Source organism: Jaculus jaculus, chromosome 6 (genome assembly GCF_020740685.1).
Source record: "Jaculus jaculus isolate mJacJac1 chromosome 6, mJacJac1.mat.Y.cur, whole genome shotgun sequence".
Lineage (NCBI taxonomy): Eukaryota > Metazoa > Chordata > Mammalia > Rodentia > Dipodidae > Jaculus > Jaculus jaculus.
Window position 1 is genome coordinate 15,428,244 of NC_059107.1, and position 24,430 is coordinate 15,452,673.

General features: G+C 39.6%; 1 protein-coding gene across 4 annotated transcripts in view; it reads right to left on the minus strand.

The window, feature by feature from the left end:
- The window catches only part of Ebf1 (EBF transcription factor 1), a 410,419-nt gene that overhangs the window by 380,190 nt on the left and 5,799 nt on the right, over window positions 1-24,430 (minus strand). For all 4 annotated transcript variants that reach the window (XM_045152065.1, XM_045152064.1, XM_045152063.1 and 1 more), the window contains exons 5-6: window positions 15,764-15,837; window positions 4,178-4,246 (exon numbers count right to left, since the gene is read on the minus strand). In XM_045152065.1, the coding sequence (XP_045008000.1) occupies window positions 4,178-4,246; window positions 15,764-15,837 (143 nt within the window). The remainder of the gene's footprint in view (window positions 1-4,177; window positions 4,247-15,763; window positions 15,838-24,430) is intronic.

Sequence of the window (24,430 nt, forward strand, 5' to 3'; positions counted from 1 at the left end):
TAACAGCTAAGGACCCATAATACAGTACTAAGCAGGGAAAAATTGGTCTCTTATTGTCTCCTCTTAGTGATCTCACTTTGTCATCCATCACACTGATGCTAAATTAACAAAAATAAACATTGAGCTGTCCCTATCCCATGTATTCTAGCCAGAAACATCAGGACTCCATGTGAAAGGAATCCTGCAGTAGAATTTAGGACAAGGAATGTTTTTGGAAGGTCATCTGTATTCATGTCATCACTCAAAGTCAGTCTAGAAAAATAAAGAGTTGGTTGGGGTTTTTTTTGTTTTGTTTTGTTTTGCTTTGCTTTTAGAAGCAAATAAAGCTAAAATCCTAATCCTAACTTAGTAGATGCAGAATAACAGAATTTACTCTTGGTATGCACAGTTCAAGCATTTTCATAAAGAAGCTCCCAGACATAAAGTTTTTTTATGGATTCTGAAAAACTGTGTTCCCAATTCAGACACCCTATGTGACTTTTGTCATTATCATCTTTTCTTATTCCTACAAAGTAAACCTAATTATGAACCTCCCTCATTAGTCTTCCAGAAAAATTAGCACAGCTTATGCTAATTACTCCTGCAAAATTTAATAAACTCGTTGAAATGGGAATAGTCTAATGAGGTTTTATTTATTGAACTAAAATAACTCCAAGGAAAAAGGTTAGGACACAAAGATATCCAATGTAGTAATGAAAACTACAATTTATTCAATTTCTAAACAAGAATTTTATTGCAAACCTTTTAAATTCAAATATCAGTTAGTGTGTGAATACATTAAATCAATCTCCACCTTAATTCAATAACTGGAAGTCTTTTTTTTTTTTTTTTTTTTTTTTGCTTTTTACTTTAACAATGATCACCACACATAGCCCTCTATCTAAAAGATAATGAAATTTGCTGTTATTAGTTCCTGGTCATCACCTATTAAACATAACACATTTGACTTGTCCCATGTCTGCACAGCCCAAATACCTGGATCACTGGGCATAGGCTGGATTTTATGATTCTTAATCAAGCTATTTGGCATAATGCAAAAAAGTAACCGAGCAGTCAACCCCAGATGAACACTTCCTAATTTCATCTAAACCCTTTTGAACTGACTTGACAAACTCTTAGTGAATACACTCGCTTGGATTTCATTTTCTCACTTTGCTGCATGGCACAAGAAGGAAGTAGAAACTCACTTCCTAAGTCACCTTATAAAATTGCTGATTAGGTTAATTCCTTTTTTTTTTTTTTTTTTTTTTTTGAGAGATGATGCCAACCTGAGGTTTCCAAAGCACTGACAGCAAATAATCTAACCAAAATTTAACTCAGGAATAGCCTGCCCTACTCCATGGCTACATGACCAGAAAGCCTCTTCTACCTACCCTATAAATAGTTTTCCTGAATAACCACTACTAAAAAGTCTTTTGATAAAAATAGCAATGTTCTTCCAAATTCCAAAGGACAAGCAAAATGTTCAAAAAGTGGCAATGAGCTCAAACTATTCTGAACTCTAAGGCAAGAATGACCTGCGCGTCAACATTATAATTGCATATAGTATGCATGTTCAAAACAGTAACTGGTGCTAATGCACGCAGGCTCCTTTGCCTGTCCTTGGAAAATATTCAGAGACTCATATCCATAAATCTGAAAGCCAATCAAGCCCTAAACATGTAACACATATCTTACAATTGGTACAATAGAATGAAATTGGCAACTATGAAACTCAAATATGGGGGCCATCATTTTCTTTCCCTTTGCAGCCATCTTAGGGAATTGAAAAAATATTTTCTATTTTCCCCTTTCTTACCTAAATTCTTGTTATTTTCATAAGTTCTTGTTATTTTCATCTTTGCTACAAATGGAAGTTTCACATATCAACACAGATAGAAGTAGAGTTTAAAACCTTTGGCAAAACAAAGAGGCAGATAAATTCTGAAAACTCAGGTGCAAATTAAAGTAGTATCTTTGCCTACCCACCAGTAGCACTGCCTGAAAAGACAGTTCACGCGATACCGCGGCAAGAGCCAATGGATAAACATATATACACACAGTACACTCAGCTTAAAGATACCAAGATTAGCTACACAGTTTTACTTTAGTTAACCAAAAGGGGAAAATATAAAAAGGATAAATGTCAAAAGTAATGTCTCTAAAGCCACCAGCAGCATAAAGTGCACACTTATTTTGCCTAAAGTGTTTGAAGTACCCCAGCCAAGAAGCGGTTTTAAGTACCCCACTGGGACAGATGTGAGGCGGCAACAATAGAAGACTCACTAAATGCAATCCAGGTAACACAATCCTGTTTCCAAAAAACACAGGCCAAGCTAATTACAGAGCCGCTGAGTCAAGTTTCTTCTGCCATCACAACCCACAGGAACGGGTCAAAATCAAATGTTATTCAAACCTCATTCATATCTACCTTCTATATCAGAGTCACAGCTTAAAACCAAATGAAGAACTTAAACGCTTAATCCATTCACAGGCAAAGAGAGAGAGAGAGAGAAGAAAAAAAGAAAGAAAAGAAAAAAAAAGTATTTTCATTGTGGTGGCAAAGTAAGGTTCTTGTCATCATGGAAACCAAAGATGGCACAATAAATAAAGTGTGTCTGGCTTCAAAGTTTGGGGAGGACTTGGGTTGGAGCTTGAATCAATGGGCTATCTTCTTGATAAGAGAGTAAGAATTATTTGCTAAAAACAAATGGCATTTTGAGGAGGTCTATAGCAAGATGAAACCAATAGCATAATGGTTGTATTTATCTTTGACCTTGTTCACTAGGAGATTTTTATCTTCCATGGCAGAAAGAGCAATTATATGAATGACACTACGTCCTCTCACAGATGAACATGCTATCCTAATTCAATAGACAACCCACAGCATCACTGTGCATTAAACTTTCACCTCTTTGAACTTCAAATCAAGTATGTGATTACTCAGACCAAGTATATTTTGAGTGACTTCTAGCAAGAGGTATTTAACTAGAATATAAAATTTTTATAATGCTACTTGGCAATCAACATCAAGCTAAATCCTGAAGAATTACATAGGTCAAAACCAATAGTCTTTTGATATAAATTAAGATAAAAGCAAGTAAATACCTTGGATTTTTTTCAGCTGAAAAATGATAATTAAAAAAGTGAGGAATCTGAAAGAGATATTTTCTTGTTGTGGTTTTGTGGTGGTGTCAAAACTCAGTATTATCAAAACCCAAAAATGATCTTTGTTTGGTTGTTGATATGTTGATATTCTTATGGAAGGAATCTGCCTTTTTTTGCAAGACTTTTTTTTTCCCAGCTCTTTTCCATGCTGACAATTGACAGCATCTATAAAGCTTCCAGGCCATTTAACTCTCAATGAGTAATGCTATGTAACAAATGGTTTATCATACATGCTTCCATACAATGAATTTCAATAATTAAAATGTAAAATGAATATTTGGAATGCGACTTTGCATAATGTGTGCACACACTGACTCAAAATTGCACTGAACAACTAAAGGAAATTTATCAGATTTATTGTTCTTCAATGATTTACTTGGTCATGTCAGATTAGTAATATGGATCTGTTTAAAAACACAATAATTAAGACAAGCAGGATAAATTAATCAACGTACAGTACAATATGCACTGCAATCAAACCCAGAAAATAACAGTAGAAAATCTTGGTTCACAGATCTCTTTAAACTGCTTTTATGCATAAATAAAACTTTAAAATGTAGATGGATTACATGCGACATAACTACTGTAGCTAAAAGTGATAATGATTCAAACATTTTTCAAATAAAAGTTAAATATTTATAAGCACCCAACCACATTTCATAAATCACAAACTATTATTATTTTATTTCTGAAGCTTCCTGGAACAGCAGCATAAGGATTGAGCCACAGAAAGTCAGGAAATATATATATATATATATATATATATATATATATATATATATATATATATGTATATATAATCTGTATGAGCATGAATCAGACACAAACCCAGAACAATCCAAGAAAGAGGCCTCCAAAGAAAATTCCATATGATTTTTCCAGGAATCACAATCATTTGGCACAGTGGAAGTCATGACCAACAGGCAAATTTCGGCCACATGCATTCCTAACCCTCACCCGTGAGCGACACAAGGCAGGTGTTTCATTAGAATGAGGAATAAAATCCCCGTGAAAGAAGAGTGGTCCCTACCTGTCAATTATCACTGGATCTGAGGGAGTCTCATTTCGGTTACCACAGCTTTTCTTGTCACAACAGCGGCTATGGAGCAAAAGCAAGAGGATTTAGTACAACCATTACAATGTAAAATCATCATTTAAAGCAGACAGAAGGTTCAAATTGCTGGGTTGCAAATGCTAGAATTACCACAAAGCCATACCTGGCAATCAACGGATCCCTGGGACAGAAAATTCTATTTGGGTCACCTATGGGTTAATGGCCAAGCTTAACCTCACCCTGCTCAAAAGATGGGGGAGGGAGAGGAGCACTCCCAGCCAGAGCCAGGAATGGCAGCCCTAAGATGGGGTCTCTCCTTCACAGCCCGGGTGTTGGCAGAGTTCAACATGAAACATGTTCCTGATACATCTACCCAGTGAGAATGTTCAGGGTTGTAGGTGGCTGAAACGCTCTTCCCTCAAGATCACACTAATTGTGTGCACTGTGTCAATAATGAGAGTGAGTGACTTCTCCCCCTCCAGTCATTTTTGTGTTAAGTGGATTCCTTTTTTCTTCTCCTTTCTTTTTATGGGTGGCAGCTCTTTCCACCACAGCCTTCTCAAAAAATCTGAAAGCTGCGACATCTTCATGATAATAGAGGCAGAGCACAAAAATGAAGAGGTGAGGTACAAGAAAGTGGGATTCACATTTGCAATCTTCTGGCTTTTCTGGCTGGCTAGTCTGGCCACCTCTTCAGTTTTCTAGAAGCAACATGGATAGTGCATCTAATGTCTCTCATAACCTTGGTGGTGGGCACTCTTCAATTAGCCACAAGAAAAACATCCATGAACAAAGAAGTACCCATTACCAACATCCCAACTGGTTATGACCTTAAGACTGCCAAGTTAAAAAATAATAATAAAATAAATAAAACAACCTAAGATACTTCTAAAATAATTCTTTTAGAAACTTGTCAGCAGAAAACTATCCATCTGTGATGTGTTTGCAAATACCAAATGTGCCCCTTGGCTGGTCTCCACCCAGGGGTACACTCTGGGTACACATAATTGATCAGTGCTGAAGGTAGGGAGGTTATCCAAGAATTATATTTCAGTGCATGCTGTATATAAAATATGTACTTTGCTCCCTCCTTCTCACACACACATATACACACATGCATGCACGTGGCTACTTGAGGACATCATACAACCTGAATTCCAAGAGCTATTGATTACAATCAAATATTGAACTTCATTTTCTCAGAACCCAGAAATCTACTCTTGCATAGGAAGTCTTTCACCAGAATCAAGAAGTCTCATCACTCATCTGTAGCCCTAAGAGATGAATCAGCTTGCGGGCCTGGGGCTGCTTCTGTTTACGTTGTCTGCAGAGAGTCATGGTAAGGAGTATGGCCTTACCAAAGCCCTAGCTGAAACCTTTCCTTCTCTGACTCAGAGGAGCTCTTTCTTCTGGGCCTGTGTTCTGCTGTCCCAGTATTTCCCATGATGGGGTAGAAAGGCCAAAGTATCCTGACACCTAAGAGACCAATAAAAATGCAAGGGAGAGCCGGGCATGGTGGCACACACCTTTAATCCCAACACTCAGGAGACAGAGGTGGGAAGATTGCCTTGAGTTCGAGGCCACCCTGAGATTACACAGTAAATTCCAGGTCAGCCTGAACTAGAGTGAGACTTTACCTCGAAGGAACCCCACACACACACACACAAAAAAAAAAAAATGTAAGGGAGAAAGAAATGCTGGTAGTAGAAATACAAAAACAAAAGTTTTCATGTATGTATGTACATAACAAACAAAAGTGTGTATTTAAAACTCAGCTCTATCATCCACAAGGCTTGGCAGCCCAGCACAGTAGTTAAGAACACTAGCTGTACGGCACCTTCAGTAGACTGTTCCCCTCAACAATCACAATTCTCTCATCTGCAAGGACCAGCTGTGGTATTCACTCTAAGTGTTCAGCACAAGAAGGTTAGAAAGCTGAGGCTCCCGGGCCAAGCCTACCAAGAGTCTACGGGGTGGCAGCATTGTTAAGATCGGCCCTGTGCCTAACCTTCTCCAGCCTGCTCCTTCAAGTCTGACCAACTTGCACTTTGCAGAAGCAGTAGTCTCCAAAACAGAACAGCTGACTAACATAGTCCAAGTCTCTTTACCCAAGGAGAAGAGTAGTGGATGAGAAGGCCTATTTCACCTTCATTTTTCCTTTGCCAAAGCAAGTAGGTGACACAAGTCCCTGGTGGCTCAACCCCCACCACAGTCCTGCCTGAGTTAATGTCTTCAAAGACTAGTTTAGCATGCCCAGTGGCAACTGTGCACAGAGTTCACTGCAAAAGCCTACCCATTCTCTACCAGCCTACTGCCACTGCCTCTGCCCAAGTCTACCTTCTTTTCTGGCTTGGACTACTGCAAAGCCTCCCACTTGGTCTCATTGTCTCCACTCTGACCCCATCCAGCAGATCTTCCCAAAATATCCAGGACCTTTGAGTGGCTTCTCACTGCACTTAGAATAAATCCATGACATGGCACAATGCCAGGCCACCTCTCAACCTCCTGCCCTTTCCCTCCAGCTTGCCAAGCTCCAGCCTCACAGCCAATTTCAGTCCCTCTAATGTGCCATGCTCCATGAGACCTCAGGTCCAGACCCAAGCAAGCTTCTGCTGGGCAGCTCCTCCTCCAGCCTTTCTCTAACACTTCCTCTCCTGAGCTCGCAAAGCTCAGTGCAGTTCTCAGAAAGGCTTACCTTGACATCCACTCTTCATCTAAACTGGGCTTCTCCTGAGCTGCTTTGCTTTTGAGTGTTGTTACTAGTGCTTCTGGGTTTTCTGTTGGGCCTTTCTTCCCCCTCTCATCCATCACCCCTTCTAATCCACATGCTGCATGAAGGTAGACACTTTGCATCTTAATTACCTAATTCATACAGCTGGGGATAGAATAGCAATGCTCAAAAACTAAATGCGAGGCCGGACCGATGGCTTAGCAGTTAAGGCATTTGCCTGCAAAGCCTGAGGACCCAGGTTCAATTCTCCAATACCCAGGTAAGCCACCTGCACAACATGACACATGCATCTGCGGTTCATTTACAGTGCCTAGAGGCCCTGATGTACCCATTCTCTCTCTTCCTCTCTCTCTCTATCTGCCTCTTTCTCTCACTCTCTATTACATAAATCATTTTTTAATTGAAGTGAATGAAGGGCACATGTGATATACAGGAGTAGGAGAGCAAAACCACACTATCCTGGAGAATAAGAGGGTGGTAGATAAAGAGAGACTGACCATCTAGGCAGGCATTGTAGTGAAAGGAAAGTGCACCCCACCCTGTTCCACACACCCAACCCCTTCCTCCAAGCCAACACCACACTTAGCCCCAGAGAAATCCTTTGACTTAAATCCTAATGTCCTTAAAATAAAAATGCCCCTGAGAACATAAGATGAAATTCACCATGCCTCTATGCTGTGACTCAAAAGGGATCCCAGAGCCACAGGCAGAGGCAAAGAACAAAAGTGTAGAAGGAAGGGTAGAATGAGGGGGGAGGGGAAACAAGAAAAGGAGAGAGAAAAATAAGTGGCTGGGGTCATCTGACTTATAAAGAAAACAGTATGTGATGCGTGAGAACTAGCTCCATGGATTTCCTGACCCTTGGGTCATGTCACTGCATTATACAATCACTGTCCCCAAATTAGGATATTCAGACTGCCTCTCATACCTCAGCAGTACAAAAGTACCTACAGGATAATCCCACTAAGATACACAGTTAGGATTTGATTATGAACTATCCCCATGGGCTCATATGTTGAAGCCTAGTTCCTCCCAGCTAGTGGGAGTATTTTGAGAGGTTCTAGAAACTTGAGGAAACGGAGCTCAGCTTGAGGAAGGAGGTCTCTGTGGACATGTCTTTAGGCCTAAAGCCTTGCCCTGGGCCCTTGCTATATCTCAATTTCTGCTTCTGGCCACCATGAAGTGAGGAGCTTCCGTTTATCACGCCCTGCTATCATGATGTTCTGCCTCATGACAGGCCCAGAAACAGACCTAACTGGCCATGGACTGAACTCTCTGAAACCATGAGCCAAAATAGACCTTCCTCTCTTATGTAGTACCCATCCAGTACTCTGTGACAGCAGTGAAAAGCATAAGAACTACGTACATACATATGTACCTAGGATGGCATACATGTGTGCACATGTCCATATTCATGGAACATATGGATTTATATGCATTAAGTTTGGGTTCGGCATACTAGCATAGAAAGAAATCTATACCATATTGTCACTTGAGAAAAAAAAACTTGCAAAAAAATAGTATGTACGGTATAGTCCCATTCCTAAAAGAAAAATGAGTGAAGGGGAGGGGAGGGAAGAGAATTTTTTCTCAAGTCTAGTACACTCATTTACTTCAAGTCTCCACAATAATTCTTTTACTAAAAGGCCTTGCCTAACCACCCCAGAGTTTCAAAGGGGGACTCTTCCCTTCATAATACCCACTACCTTGTAGTACACACTTACTAATGGTCTACCTTTCTTGTCTGTCTCCACACTTAAATATAAGTCTACAAGGATGAGATTTGGGTTGTTTGGATATCCTTAAAAGCTTCAAAAGCAGGATCTGAGTCTAGCAGAAAAGTTTTAGGAGTTTTTTTAATATATTTTTTACTTTTAAAATTATTTATTTATTTATTTATTTATTTATTTGAGAGTGACAGACAGAGAGAGAAAGACAGATAGAGGTAGAGAGAGAGAATGGGCGCGCCAGGGCTTCCAGCCTCTGCAAACGAACTCCAGACGCGTGTGCCCCCTTGTGCATCTGGCTAACGTGGGACCTGGGGAACTGAGCCTCGAACCGGGGTCCTTAAGCTTCACAGGCAAGTGCTTAACTGCTAAGCCATCTCTCCAGCCCTATTTTTCACTTTTAAAAGGAAAAGAGAGGAGAGGCACACCACAGCCTCTAGCTACTGCAAACCAACTCCAGATGCATGAACTACTTTGTGCATCAGGCTTTATGTGGGTACTAGGGAATCAAACCAGGGTCGTTAAGCTTTTCAGGCAAGTGCCTTAACTGTTAAGCCATCTCTCCAGCCCAGAGGCTATTTTGTCTTAATAAATAAATAAAAACTTCAAAAAGTTATTTTGTAAGGACTAGAATAGATAGTGGAAAAGATTGGAAGAAAATATTTTTTCTTCATGCTTCTTTGATGCTCTGCTTTATATTCCAATATTACCTTCCTACCAACAATTTCAAAATTCACCCCAAGTAGAAGGAAGGACTTTCTTTAGGCTGAGGTAACATCTGTCCTCCAATGGCTTCCTAGAGCCAAAAAGAATAATGAAGTGTCCTTCATCATTATGACAGCCGTGCTCATGTGAGGTCTTCCTTCTCAAGCTGAACTGTCCCTAGTTCTTTTCCCTAAATTCAAACCAAGAAAGATGGGTACCAATTTCCTGTATGCCCAAGACAGGCACCAGCTAGGAGGAACAAGCTAAAAGGGAAGGAAAGTCCCTGATGTTTAATGTAGATGAGGGTTCATACTGAAGGAATCCAATGAATGAGACCATTGCAGAGCACTTCCAGGGAAAAATCATTGCATTAATGACAGTAAACACAGTGGTCACAACTTGCTCATTAGCCTGTAATGGAGACTTCTGTATTCCATTCACAGCAGTGGTTGTTAGACTCTCCTGTCTGCACCCATGTAGGTTTTGTAGCTGCTCTTGCTCCCTAAATTAGGCATCTATTGGGGTGGAGGAAGGCTGGGAGTTCCCTACTTTGCTTTGCACAAGAGCAGAATCCCCAAAGCAGGCAAGTACCACTATTTATATCCTGTTTCGACCAGCAAACCCAGCGACAGGGCAGACATGCGGTCTGGTCAGTCACAGCAGTAGGTTCTCCACACCTGGTATGCTACATTTACCATGGACTCAGGACAGCAGCCTTTTCCCCAACAGGACCATGTGTCTCCCAAACCCTTCTTTCCTCTCTCCTTAGCAGCAGAACTCAGGTGGCAATTTCTAGTGTGCTGAGTCACAGCTCCACACATCAGGGCAAGAAACATCTGAAGGTTCCCTAATCCTCACCCAAGCACATAACTCCTTCCTAAAAGTAGAGGCTTTTGCCACGGGAGAAGGATATTGGCATTGTGCTTTGGGGGTGGCATTGAGACAGGGTGACACTATTAGCTCTGGCTAGCCCAGAACCCCCTTCGTAGAACAAGACGTACTCAAATGTGTAGTGATCCCCTACCACGGAGCCCGAGGTTACAGGCATGCACCACCACTCCCGACTAAAAGCAGCTTTTCAAACTCTGAGCTTTAGAAGAAAAAAAGTAATAATAAAACAATGCCTTCCCTACTCAGCCAAAGTGGCTAGTAAACAAGATATGCTAATTATCTAAAGAGTCTAATTAATAGTTATAACAGAGACTCGCTTTTCTTTAAATCCACTATTTGCACACTTCTACCTTCTCCCCTCTCCCTCCCACATCTTAGAGGAAGTTACATGTTTTCAGAGCTCCATTCAAGCCCCTGCCCTTTGACTCTCCCCCTTCTGCTTACCTAGGTCTGACTTCCTGCCCATGGGTACTGATAGGTTAGCATCTGCAATTCCTCTCTCCTGAGCGGGCACTGTCGAGGTTGTCTTCTTTTAGCTAGAGTTTATTTATTTATTTATTATTTACTATTTTTTTTTATTTTATTTATTTTTTTTTAATTTTTTATTTTATTTATTTTTTTTATTTACTATTCCACATCCTCCCTGTAAGCATTGTCACCATCACCCCTGGCCAAACAACCCCATAAAACCTACCATGCGGACCCTCAGCACCTTGTAAAAGTCCTCTCTTGGAGTCACCAGTGACCTGGGCTTTCCTCAGTCTTCATGCTCAGCTGAGCCTCTAACACCCATCTGACTCCTCCTTTTATTCTTGAGACCCATATGCTTAGTTCTTACACTTACTTCTCCAACATGCACTCTGTCCTAACTCAGTGTGACTATTCCTCAAGACTGGAGTCCTCCACTCTCCTGTCTTCAATCTCCCACTCTCCTTCCTAGCATGTTAGCACATACTCTGACTCTCAGCGCTGCGAAGAGAATTCTAAAGCGAATTATCCTTGACCAAGACTCTTTCCAGCTCCAGGCCACAGGTCTGCTAGTGACAGCTCGCCACAAAGAAATCCTGCCTAGACCACAAACACGTACTTTTTCACACACCCTCTGAAGTCCTTCTCCCATCTTGCCTGTTCCCATTGCCCCTGCTGTGATCCACCTTCAAGTATGGCCTCCCTCCCCTGGACAGGCAAAGACCTTTTTTATTTATTTGAGAGAGAGATGGTAGGAAGCAAAGAGGGAGGGAGGAATGGCACACTAGGGCCTCCAGCTGCTGCAAATGAACTCCAGACATATGTGCCACCTTTTGCATTTGGCTTACATGGGTCCTAGGATATTGAAACTGGGTCCTTTGGCTTTGCAGACAAGTGCCTTAACCGCTAAGCCATCTCTCCAGGCCTTATTTTATTTTATTTATTTATTATTTTTAGGCAGAGCCTTTTGCTTCCTTCCACCTTTCATCACATTCAACCCTTTCCAGAATGAAGTCCATTTGGCTGCATACAGCTTTCAGCTACCAGGAGAAGCCACAAGCTCTTTTACAGAGGGAGCCAACTTCTTCGGACTCTAAATTCCACAAGGCTTTGCACATAGTAGGTGCTAGAAAAATGAAAACAGCCTTAACCCCCACAACTATAATGAACAAAGTATATTCATGTTTGGATAGACACCTCACTTCCTTTTGATGTGCACCTATCATCAGCTACTTTGAACAATGATGTGACAAATACTTAACTAGGTGCTGTGGATACTGCAGCTATTAATACGACTTCTGGGAACAACAGACATTCCGTCCTGACTCTGCCAGGCATTGTGATAAGAATTTACAGAGACTGTAGCATTTAACCTTAACTACCACCTATGAGATTACATCACAAATGGAGCAAATGAAGGCTGCAGGAAAACTGAGTAACTTCCCTGCCTTCAAGGAACTTATCTCAGTCAAGACACATAAATGGTGATGTTCTGCTGCCAGGACACTGAGTGCTAAGCAGGAAAGGCACCCATTACATAGGGCAGCATTCAAATAGATAGGACTCGGGCCAAGGGCCAGGGGTGCTTTCTTGGAGAACCCATGCTTCAATGAGTACCTGAAGGAGGAAATTCTAAAACAATCCAGAAAAAGAGGAGAGAAGTAAGAGCACATCAAGGAAGCAGATTGGCCTTGACAAACTCATGATTCTCTTACTTGAAACAAAGTGCTGCTAATGGGCACAAAGGACTTTCCCTTGACAGGGAACCTCTACCCCACACTAGCCCTGAGTACTGGAAATGAAGAACACAGGCTTCATTCCAGTCCCCATCCTCGGCCCAGGATATGATTGGAAACCGAAGTTTACCTACCAAGCAGAGTTTACTCTTTATTCACATTTTGAACACAGGGTGTCAAGGGTGCCCTTATAATCAAATCCTTGATAGAATCTTACTCTGAAAAAAAAAATATTCATGGGCATGAGAGGTGGCTTGCCTATAAGGCCTAAGAACCTAGATTCAATTCCCTAGAACCCACATACTATACCAGATGCACAAATTGGTGCATGCATCTAGAATCCGTTTACAGTGCCCATCTCTCTCTCTTTCTTTTCTCTTTCTAGCATGTGTGTGCTGTTTGTCTCTGTGTTTGCAAATAAATCATTTTCTTAAAAAAAATCATTTATAGAGTCATTCTTTTAAAATCTTCACCACCATGATTGTTAGTGTAGATTCCAGGTAACCAAAAAGCAGAAATGCTTCTATAATCTTAGGAAGAACTCTATGTGATCAAACCAAAGAAGAGTTGTCTCTTAGTGCAACAATTACCATCTAATGGTGGTCATTCCTTTAGCCATCCCACATAATGGGGGTGGGGCACCTACTCAACAGAACACAATGGGCATTTTAATTTGCAGCACCTGAGACACCACTGTGACACATTTTTATTTTCCTTTTCCTGTAATGAAAGAGAATCATACCAAGTCCTTTCTTGTCCATCGAAATTCTGTATCTCCTTCACCACAGCCAACATACTGTAAACCTACACCTTTCATGATAGCAACACCAAGTTTTACTGTGCCGTTAGCTTTGATAGAAAGCACCACAGAAAGTTGTTTAGAAATTAAATATCGAAAACAAGCTATTTTAAAATCCAGGGTCCTCACTATTTCATGTCTGCAATGAAGAAATTTCATCTTGGGGAGAGCAAGCTGTCTTTCACACCATATGGCTAATGGTGGTGCATAGCAATTAGCCAGGCTGATTAATGGTGAACAGACTCTAATTTTATGCTTATAATTGAGCCTGCATTTGCACCCCTGGTGCAAATTCAGCACATCCCAACTTCCACTTACAACAGGCAAGAAATCAAGAGAAATAGGATGGTGTGGAAAGTGAGAATTTTTTTTTCCTAAAGCCCCCTAAAGAGCATCAGATTTGCAATTTAAAAGACTGTTAGCCACACAATGGATGACAGGTTTGTGTAATGGGGTCATGGCAGCCTGGTAAACAAACAGTGCCCTTATGCATCTATAGGCAGCCAGGAAATGAATATGGCTTTTCCCCCTTAGCCACAGGACAATCAGCATCATTTGCCTTCAGTGACTGGAGATTTTTATTTTTATTTATTTTATTTATTTATTTTATTTTATTTATTTATTTTTTGCTATTTTTATGTTTCTGAAAAGCAGAGAGAACATGAGCAGTAAAGCACACCAAGCAGCATAATAAAGCACTTTGGACAATGAATTTTAAAAACAAGGAAAATATAAACTGCATTAATAGATGGTAGGCCTGCATATGAGAGGCATAATGTATCTTTAAGCATTTCAAGAAAAGAATTATTTCCAGCACAGTCCAAACATATGCAGATACAAGATGCAAGTCAATGATATATAGAATTTGTCCTATTGGTTGAGATCCATCTTCCTGTCTTTTCCTTAGTTTGCTACAATCACATGTGATACTGCATGGAACATTCAATCTAATGCCATGTTAATTGTAGAAAGCTAAAATAATAGAGGGATGACTGACAAGATAAGAGTACAAAGGAGGTCATACCTTAATGCTTTTCAAGGTGGAAATTACTCATTTAATTCTGAAAGGTACCACATAGCTGTATTATACAATTGGTATACACTAGGAGACATATGTGTGTGTGTGTGTGTGTGTGTGTGTGTGTGTGTGTATGATATATATATATGTGTGTGTGTGTGTGTATGTATATATATATGTGTGTGTGTGTGTGTGTGTGTGTGTGTGTATATATATATATATATATATATATATATATATATATATATATATATATAATCTCCTAGTAATGTAAGAAGCCCATGACCATATTAAAGTTTAAGAAAAAAACAACCTGGTTTTAGAACAATTAACAAGTTTTACAAAGTACAAAAGTGAAAACTTGTGATACTTCTGTATAGTATATAATAATAAATTCAAGGCATTTTTTTAAAAAAAAAATGAAACTTTTATAGACACAGAAGAAGTTACTAGTGGAGATTCACTCAGGAAACGCAGCCAGCCCTTTTGATCATATTTCCACCTGTAGAGTTCGGAGACCGTTTTCTGTACAAGCCCCTGAGCAGCAAGCAAAGCCAGCCAGGCCGAGGTGGCAGCTGCAGTCCCAGGCGGACTGGTCAGTAACAGTCAGCAGGCGAGCATGCACTGTGCCAGGAGGAGGCCACCCCGCTAACAAAGCAGTTAGTAGTCTTCCTCTGATGCACAGTGTCATTTTTCGGGCTTTATCCAATTACTCAGAAGACACTGGGAGCAAAGTGCTAGGGTTATTTGAGGAGGGACTAAGAGCTGCTCCCCGCTCACCCTTCCTGTGTGGAGGCCTGGCTGAGGCCATGGAGGTGAATGTAGTCACCTTGCCCATTTTCACACAGGCACTTCCATCTGATGACAGGCAGAAGTAATGACACTCATCTGTGAGCAGCGTGCCCCTTCATATTTTCTAGGGACTCACTTTTGTTATCCTTCAAAAAAAAAACAAACTCAAAGCTCAGTACCTTTGCTATGTGGCCAGATAGACACAGGGTAACTAAAAGGCCAGAGGCCAGAGGGAACAAAAAGGCTCAGCTTTAAGAGAAATGAAGCTCAGGTATGGGTGGTCACATTTTTAAGTGAAAGAACTCAAAAGGGGGAACTGTAACTTAAACAGAAGCCTCTGCTGGCTTCTAAAGAACTCTTTAGAACTCGCACTTATTTTACTAGCAAAGCAGTTAGGTGCATATATTGACACTAAAGGGATTATATAGTATTTTATTCAACTGTAAAGGAGAAGTAAGGATACCGCTTTGTGGCCATTAACAGTGAACTATCAAAATGGGAATGGATGTCTTTCAAGGTGAAACCTAATAAATAATTGAGAAGTGCTGTGATGCTTGACACTTTGCTATCAAATATGTCTAACAATTCTTTCTAGATTATCGAGTAGAAGCAAGATCAACGTATACTCAAGAACAGAAAATTCTACTTTCAGGTGGCACTTCCTAATTAAAGAGAAAGACCAAGGTATTTCTTACCTGCACATGATCTCATGTGTGAGCAAGACTCGGCACATTTCAGGGTTCTTGTCTTGGCCTTCATACACTATGGCCTGAAAGGTAAGGCATGATTTGAGCTAAGAATGGAGCCAAGGAGCAAAAAAAAGTGTAACAATTGAATTCTTGACCACTAATCCCCCGCTGGGGACCAATTAACTTTTAGGAACAGAAAACCAACCTCATTGGGCTGATTGTTTTAGACGCCACTGCTCAGGATCAACACAAGCTGAGGAGGACAGGACGCTCCTCCCTGCCCTACCAGAACCCTTTCTAGGGTGCATATTCTTGGATCAGTGTATGTGACAGGCTTCTGTTGTCAAGGCAACCATAATTCTCTTTTCAATAAGTCTAATCAATAAGGAGGCAAACCTCAGAAAGCTGGAGAGACTCACGCCTATGTATTTGGAATGCAGAAAAGCACACGGGTTTGACTGACCAATCAGATGCCTTTGCCTGTTTCCCTACTTCCTGGTCTCAACCTTTGGTGTTACAGTGTGTGTAAAACTGAGTTCATTCACCAAATCAAGTGTGTATAAAGCTGAGTGCATTCACCAACGGTGTCATTCTTAGATGACTCACAATCAAGAAAAATCCCTCTCTCTACCAGCAGACCAAAAAACACGTGCTCTCAGGGTGAGCACCCACCCAAACAGGAGTATCTGTGGTCCTAAGGCATGGGGTGGGGGACAGGGACTGAAGTCATAGTTAGCTCCCTGAATGAAAAAGAGGTAAGTCTCACTCTCCAAATCTGGAGTCTCAAACCACCTCACTAGCCCAGATGTGAGCACAAAGGTTTGGTTTCAGGGCACCAACAAGTTCCCTGGGACCTTAAGCATCCTCGTGAATATGTAAATATACCTGGGCCAAAGGAAAACGCACAGCTATTGGCTATGCCCAGCTTTGCACCGGCAAACACATAACTCACTTAACACAGTATCACTGCATAATGCCAATATGACACAGCCTCAAATTGTTCATAAAATTATCTTCACACATTCATAAAGCTCTCAGTTTCTTAGCGGCAAAACTACTTAAATTAACCAGACCCTATACTTATGCAGTATTCAAAAATGCCCCTGTAACTAGCTGGTTGTTCACTCTCATGTACTTTGCTTCGAACCTGACATATGACCTGGGAACTTATGACCAGCATGTACAGATCTGTGGGTCAGACCTGGTGATGATGACCAACCACGTGTCAAGGCATACTTGGCCATACATTAAAGCTTGAAGAAAAGAACTTGTATGAGGAAAAAATGTTTCTCTACCATTGACCCATCAGGACTACTTTTTATGGCTGGCTCATCATAACCCTGTATTTTCTAAGTGTTTTTATTTTGCCATACTAGTAGACATACTAGTAGAGAAATCAAAAGAGTATATTTAATAGGCCAGGATATTCATTATAGAAATTCTTCAAGTGTTTGCATCTTATTAAAATTGGTTTATATTTTTCCCCTAAATCACTTTTCAGTAAACTCCAGATATGTCCTCAATCTATCAGCATGCATTTCCTGAAAACAGGGAATTTTCATACATAATCACAGTACAATTACCTAAGTCAGAAAATTAACATTAATATAATGCAATAATCTAATCTCCAGACCTTACTGAGATTTTCCAATTACTCGATAATGTACTTTACAGCACAAGAAAATCCAATGCTGATCACTGCACTCAGTTGTCATGTCTCCTTTGACAAAGGATATTCTCCAGTCTTCACAGTATCATGACATTGACACTGAAGAATGCAGACCAGTTATTTTGTAGAATATCCCTCTATATGGGCTTGTTCGAGTTTCTCAATCTCAGATTAGAGTTCTAAACTCCAGCTCAGGAATACCAAAGGGTAATACTGAGTTCTCCCTGGATCCAACCAGGCTGTCCACTAACAACATAAACCCTGACCATTTGCTTAAGGTAATGTTTGTCATCCATTTGCTGCCCTCATCCAGATTTCCTCACCTTGTCACTATTACTTTACCCTTGATTAGTAACTCATAACTACTTTCTGGTTATGAAATAGCCAACTCATGCTAATGTGCTACTATGCCTCAAACCTTCATCCTCTGGTTTTAGCATGCACATGTAAGATTATCCTAAACTCTTAAAGATCTTTCTTTTCAAATCCCTTATAAGTTGCTTGACTCAAGAAACATTCACAAATTAAAATAGAACAAAATAATACTCCAATAACCAAAAGTTTATCTGTCTTCTTAATATCCTATGAACACTGTTTTAAAAAAAAATCAAAAAGAAAACACAGTAAATAACTGATTAACTCTCATGGATGGGTGTTAAAAAAATTCTAGTGACACATTTCTGCTAAATTCTACTAGCACTAAGTTGCTAGTGTGTTCTCATGCTACCCTAGATAACTTCTGTTTCAACGTTAGTATTCACCTTGCTAAACTAACTAACTTGGTAAATAAATTTATAGATACTGAAACGGTTTCCCTCTTCTGTGAAACAGAAATTGCTCCTTTGGGGAGCAGGGATAACAATTACATCTGATCTCATTTTTAGTATTTCTAGATGATAAAATATTATTTATACTGAGGTTGCTACTTCCATTGAAGTAAGTGGGGCCATGATGATATCCAGCTAATAAAAGGCTCCAGGGCAAATCCAATCATGACTCCCCCAGACAGTAGGTGACAGGGACTGCCATAGGTCCCACATTATCTCTTAGGTAACTGAACACCACTTGTTGAAGGCCCAGAGCCTCCAAAATGCATCTCTTTACCAAATACCAAACTGCCACCTCGTTTCTGGCAGCAGAGTCAAAACACAGAATTTTTCTCCAAAACAAGCATAGAAAAATGAAACCAAGCATTTGGATTTGCTCAGAAATAATTAAGAGCTCTAGGGAGGAGCGGAAGCATGAAGTTTCTGTCTTCCCGCTTCTTGGGCCCAAATAGAACAAGACTTCTCAGTACATAAAGTCAGAGAGAGAAGTGTTACTCCTGGGATTTCTGAAATAAAAGCCAGTGAAATTCCACCATGGATAGGACTAAGATCCTGGAATGAGTGGATGGGAGTGTCACTTTAAGTCAGTGAGCTTTCCAATACAATTCAAAGGCAGACCAATCTCCAACCCCACCCAGTTTTTGTTACTGGAAAGGCTTGTTAAAATACACACATACACACACAGAGAGAGAGACAGAGAGAGAGAGAGAGAGAGAGAGAGGGAGAGAACATACAGAATATATAGACCCAGAAATCAACACGTTGGTGAGAACTTGTATAGGACCTTATGAAAAAAGCATCGCGGCTGCAGAGATGGCTTAGCAGTTAAGAGCTTGCCTGTGAAGCCTAAGGACCCCGGTTCGAGGCTCAATTCCCCAGGACCCATGTTAGCCAGATGCACAAGGGGGCGCACACATCTGGAATTCATCTGCAGTGGCTGGAAGCCCTGGCACACCCATTCTCTCTCTCTCTCTCCCTCCCCCCCCCCTCTCTCTGCCTCATTCTCTGTCTGTTGCTCTCAAATAAATAAATAAAAATAAACAAAAAAAAATTTTAAAAAAGAAAAGAAAAAAGCATTGGATGAATATCTCCAACATAAGAGAAATATCAAAACAGACTTCAGACTTCTCTATCACCAAATTCTCCCTCCAGCTTGCTGCTCCAAGTGAAAGGCCTTGATCAAGTCTCTACCATATGTAGTTAGCTCCTGTAGAAAGGCTGGCTCACAGTTCACAAGCCCAGATTTTAAGTCCAGAAGGAGAGGGAAACTCTAGCAGCAATTTAGGGGAAAGTTCCTGCTTTTCTTCCTAATTTTAATGTGTGCTTCTCTGGGGTTTGGGTAAAGCTCACTAAGGTTGGATCAGCTGGGAGATCCTAGGAGCGTATAAACAGCATTGACTATTTTAAGTGAAACCATTTTAATAGACAGCTGGTTTAGGGCCCAGACAATAGAGCACCAAGAAGAAGGCTTATTGTCATCCTCCACAGTAAATCATGCGTCTGCTCACTGGGAGGAAGGTTGTCTGCTGCGAGAGCGACAAAGACAACAGTGGCTTAAATAAATCAATGTGTTTATCACAAGTGAGGATGGGAGAGCTGCTACCGAGATGGGTAGAAGAGCGAAAGAAATTATATAAAATATATTACTTAAAGAAATCAATTGAGGGTGAATCAAATTGAGGCTTATAACCTTAGAAACAAAAAATATAGTATCAAGAAGAAAATGATGTTGACATTAATCCTGCCAATGTAAACAAATCCCTCAAGGCAGCAGAAATGCTTGCAGAAGAAGAAAGTTGAGATAGTTTACAGCAATAACTTCAGCTCAGCTTTACAAACCTACTTATAGCAAGAAGCAAATTGTCAAAACCAGTCATATCGGAAGATCTACTTTTCTGACACACTATTAGCCTACTTCTGCTAAATGCTGACCTCTAATATGTTAACAGAACATAAACAAAATAATATAAAACAATAAGTAAAGAATTCATATTATTTTTAATATTCCCTTTATGTTCATCTCAATCTCAGGTTGAGAGACTTTTGAATAATATCTTTATAATTAACTAAAGAATAAAAATATAAGTTTGCTAAAGTTTCACATCCTTATGCAATAACAGTGTTGAAATTCTACTGTTAGAGGACAAAATGCTATTAATTTCAAATGCTCTACTATAAATCAACATGGAAGAGCTTTGAAAATCAATCAGTCAATATAGTAGGCATGGCTCAGTTGTCGCTGTTGTAGAAGGCATTTTTGAAGCATAGCTCATGCTGCTTTTCCAAAACATTGCTGTCTTAAAAGTTAATTGAAGCTTGCTATGGATGAAGACTACAGTGCAAAGTAAAAAAATACACAGTGAACATATACCAGGATCACACTTGAATAGGATGAGAAAGGAAGCACAGAGAATTGGGCATGGTGTTTCTTTGTGTACTTTTCTAACAGTTTTAACTCTTTTTGTCCCACACAAAATAAAAGAAACAAGAAGCCCTTTGACCTTGGTCTAGCTAAATCTGATGGGGGTTTTTAAGCAAAATGATGATTAATAATTTGTCTTGGTTTACAATAAGAGACTTGTCATTATTTTAGAGAGAAAGAAGAAGGGATCAGGAGGAAAGAGAAAGAAGAGCAGAGGCATAACAGAACTCCTTAATTTTCCACATAAGTCAACACAGTGACCTTGAAAATTACACTCCTATTTCCACATACAAAAGGCAAATCTAATTTGTCATCTTGGAGAATAAGTTCACGAATGTACAAAGCCTTATCCAACCAGAAAGGAAATGTCTTCTGAATATAAACTGTCAGTAAGCCTTTGATAGCAAGTTACTGAAAACAACATCAACACCTACATGATCAAGAAACTATAACAACAACATTATAAGCAAACCAACCCAAAGTTCCCCAGCTTTTCTTTGAAAACAACAACAAAGGTGCTAATAGTCCTAGAAATCTCCAGTAGGTGAAAGAGCCCTACTTAAAAATTAAAGCATGCCAAAGAAAGCACCACAAATCTGACGTTTCATAAACAATTGCATCCAACAGCAATCCAACATTAATTCTTGGGTAAAATAAAAAAAAATTATTTTTGCTTCAAGTATCAGCTTGGCTACTGGTGAACAAACTGCAAAGATGTAATTTCAGCTCAGCAGCTAAGCAAGCTCGCTTTCAGAAGTGAATTAATAAAGTCGCAAAGGAATGGTATTATGTTCACTGTGCTGTTCAGTTACATCACAACCCTGACTAAAAAGCAGTGGACTTTTGAGTGCATCTCTTATGTCCCAAAGAACTAAAAGCCTTGGAGAAAAAAAAAGAAAAGAATTTCAACCACCCCATGTTATATATGACCTAGAAGTGATAAATGATAGTTTTACTCAGATGCTAACTACATTTACATCTATATTAGTACATGCGATTGACTTTGTCATTGCAATGGGACAATAATGATAAGAAGAAGAACAGCTCATTTATTATGTGCTTAATACATGTCAGTCACTGTACTAAGCCATTTGCATATATAAATTCATTTAGTTCTCACAACAGGGCTCTAAGGTGGGTGTTACCCTTATTTTCATTAGTTTGATTCCAAATGTGTATGTATTTTAGTGACCCTACCAAATGTGTATGTATTTAAATTACTAAGACTAAATCTTTCTTGCTCAAAATAAAAAAAAAAACCAACATGTAAGCAACATGCCAATGTCCATGTCCAACCACTCCTTCATCTCTCTCGGCAACGTAGACACAGATAACGGGCTGTCTGTACAGTCATACAAGTTCAATAAATGTATCCCGACTAATATGTTCGTTTTTAATGCTGTTCAAACATTCACATGGAAACAGCTCTAGCGTAAATATCCCCGAACAAATGGCTGTATATTATCCAGGAGGGAGCAGTTGGACCGCCAGACTGGGGAAGTACTAGACCATCTGGCTCCGGCAATCTCTCCAAAACCATCAGCTTTGTTTTCACCCCCAGACTCCAAACAACACATTTTCCACTGTGATGAGTTTACATTTTCCCAAACACAGATCCTGATCATGCATAAAAATTCCAAACTTCTCCATTCCTCTATGTGCAAGGAAATTTAAATCACCTGCGATTTTGACATGTTAGCAGGGGAGACAGAAAGCTGCTGAAATACGGCCCTGAGTATAAACTTGCTTTCTCCCTTTCTGTTTGTTTCCTTGAATACATGAAAGAACCTCTTTTCTGGCCTGGCAAATTCCTTGGAAACTTATTAATATACCAAAAGTGTGCTTACCTATCAATGAACTGAAAGGGTTGCTAATCACATCTAGGAAGCTATGGTAAAATAGAATGAAACATCAATAGAAAAAATACCCTTGCATATCAGTAACTTAAAGAATGGGGGACACAAACAGAAAGGAGTCTAGCTGGGAGAAGAAAGCTGACAGCATAGTAGTTACCCGATCTTTGGTATCCCCACTGAACGGCACCTTTCTAGGGTCGACTCTCCACACACCTCATCTTTAAGTCTACATATACAAAGATTGTGTGAGTCCTGTTTGCCATTTTCAAAAAAAAGAAAAAGAAAAAAAAAAGCTTTTGTTTGAGAGCAGAGAACATTTTGTATTTTTGATGACTTTATGAAATTTGGTATCTTTTCCTTGAGTTCACTGGAAAAATTGCTACTCTTTTCAAGCAAGATGACAGCAGAAGAAATAAATTAGTTTTGTTTTTGTTTGTTTGTTTATTTATTACAGTAAGCAGTTCAGTGGCATGATCAGAGAATGTGATCTCAGCTCCCCACCAGGCTCGGGTGGGCTTCTGCAGTTGACCCCTACTCTGAAAGCAGCACCCTTAACTTCTGGATCCAGAAGGTTGTTTTTTTTTTTTTTTTCATGCTCACTAATAGAATACCAAAAACAGCAATGACATAAAAACAATCTATTTTTAGGCCAGCTAAACTCGGTTTTGAATAACCCTTCCCAAAAACAAGACTTCTTTTTCAGCTGGTGAACAATTTTATTAAATATGATACCCTATGAGTGTTATAAAGGAAGCACAGGTATGAGGAACCCTAGATTCCTGACACACTCCCTTCTAATGAAGCCTGACCATTCCTGGTAGAGTCCAAAACTAGGAAGCATTACACAAAATAGTCTAATGAGACACTTTTGGAAAGGTGTGAAATACTGTGTCATACCCATACATCTTGGTTGATTGAATACATTTCTGTTTGATCTTAGTGTAGCTAACTCCACCCAAGATCAGGAGCAAACTAAGAAACAGTTGAGTGGACAGTTAGTTTTGCATGTTGCCTGAGATTCCTTTTGAACCCCAGCTTATAGGTCAAGGATATGACATCACACACACAAAGTCACATCTCTGATATGAACACATACAACTGAAAACAGAACCCAGTGGTGGCCTCCACTATCCACGATGTCACTGGAACTCCCCAACACTAAAATTCTATTCTGCTCTAAATATCAAAATCTGAAGTTGTTCACAGAACATTTGACATGGAGAAAATGCTCTGATTTGGGGGGGATAGGTACTGTATTAACTGAGTGTTCAAGAAATAACCTACTTCTAAAACCTTTACAGCATAAAATCAAAGAACCAGCAACTAGATAATGAGCACAGATTGCCTTTCAAAGTGAAAGCTATAGAAAAGCCATCTATTCAAATAATTACGATGAAAGCAAATAGGTGTGATTTGAAAGATCCCTTTGTTTTGATATTTTTACAACTTAGATAACAATTAAACATTTTTTTCAGGTCATTCACTACCACGTATAATTGCATATATTTATAATTTAAGCTATTAATATGATGTTATATACTGCAAATGACTTTCTCATAACTGCTATTTTAAAAGCAAACCATCCCTCTTCTTCCTCTCCTGTTCTCTCCCAATATCTATCTATCTATCTATCTATCTATCTATCTATCTATCTCACCAAATCATCAAAGAATGCCTTTAGCTTCAATTTCTCTTAATCTCTATCATCTTATTAGTAAAATATTTCATGTATTGTTTTATAAAAATCAACAGATTTTATAAAATCAATAAAATAAAGTCAATTTTGGTAGCATTTTCTTTAGGAGGCTCTAAAAGTTTTGAGGAGGTTGAAATCAGCTAGAAATGATCACTTTAAGTATACCCTAATTTTGTGCTCCTCAAAATTATGCCTTTCACAGG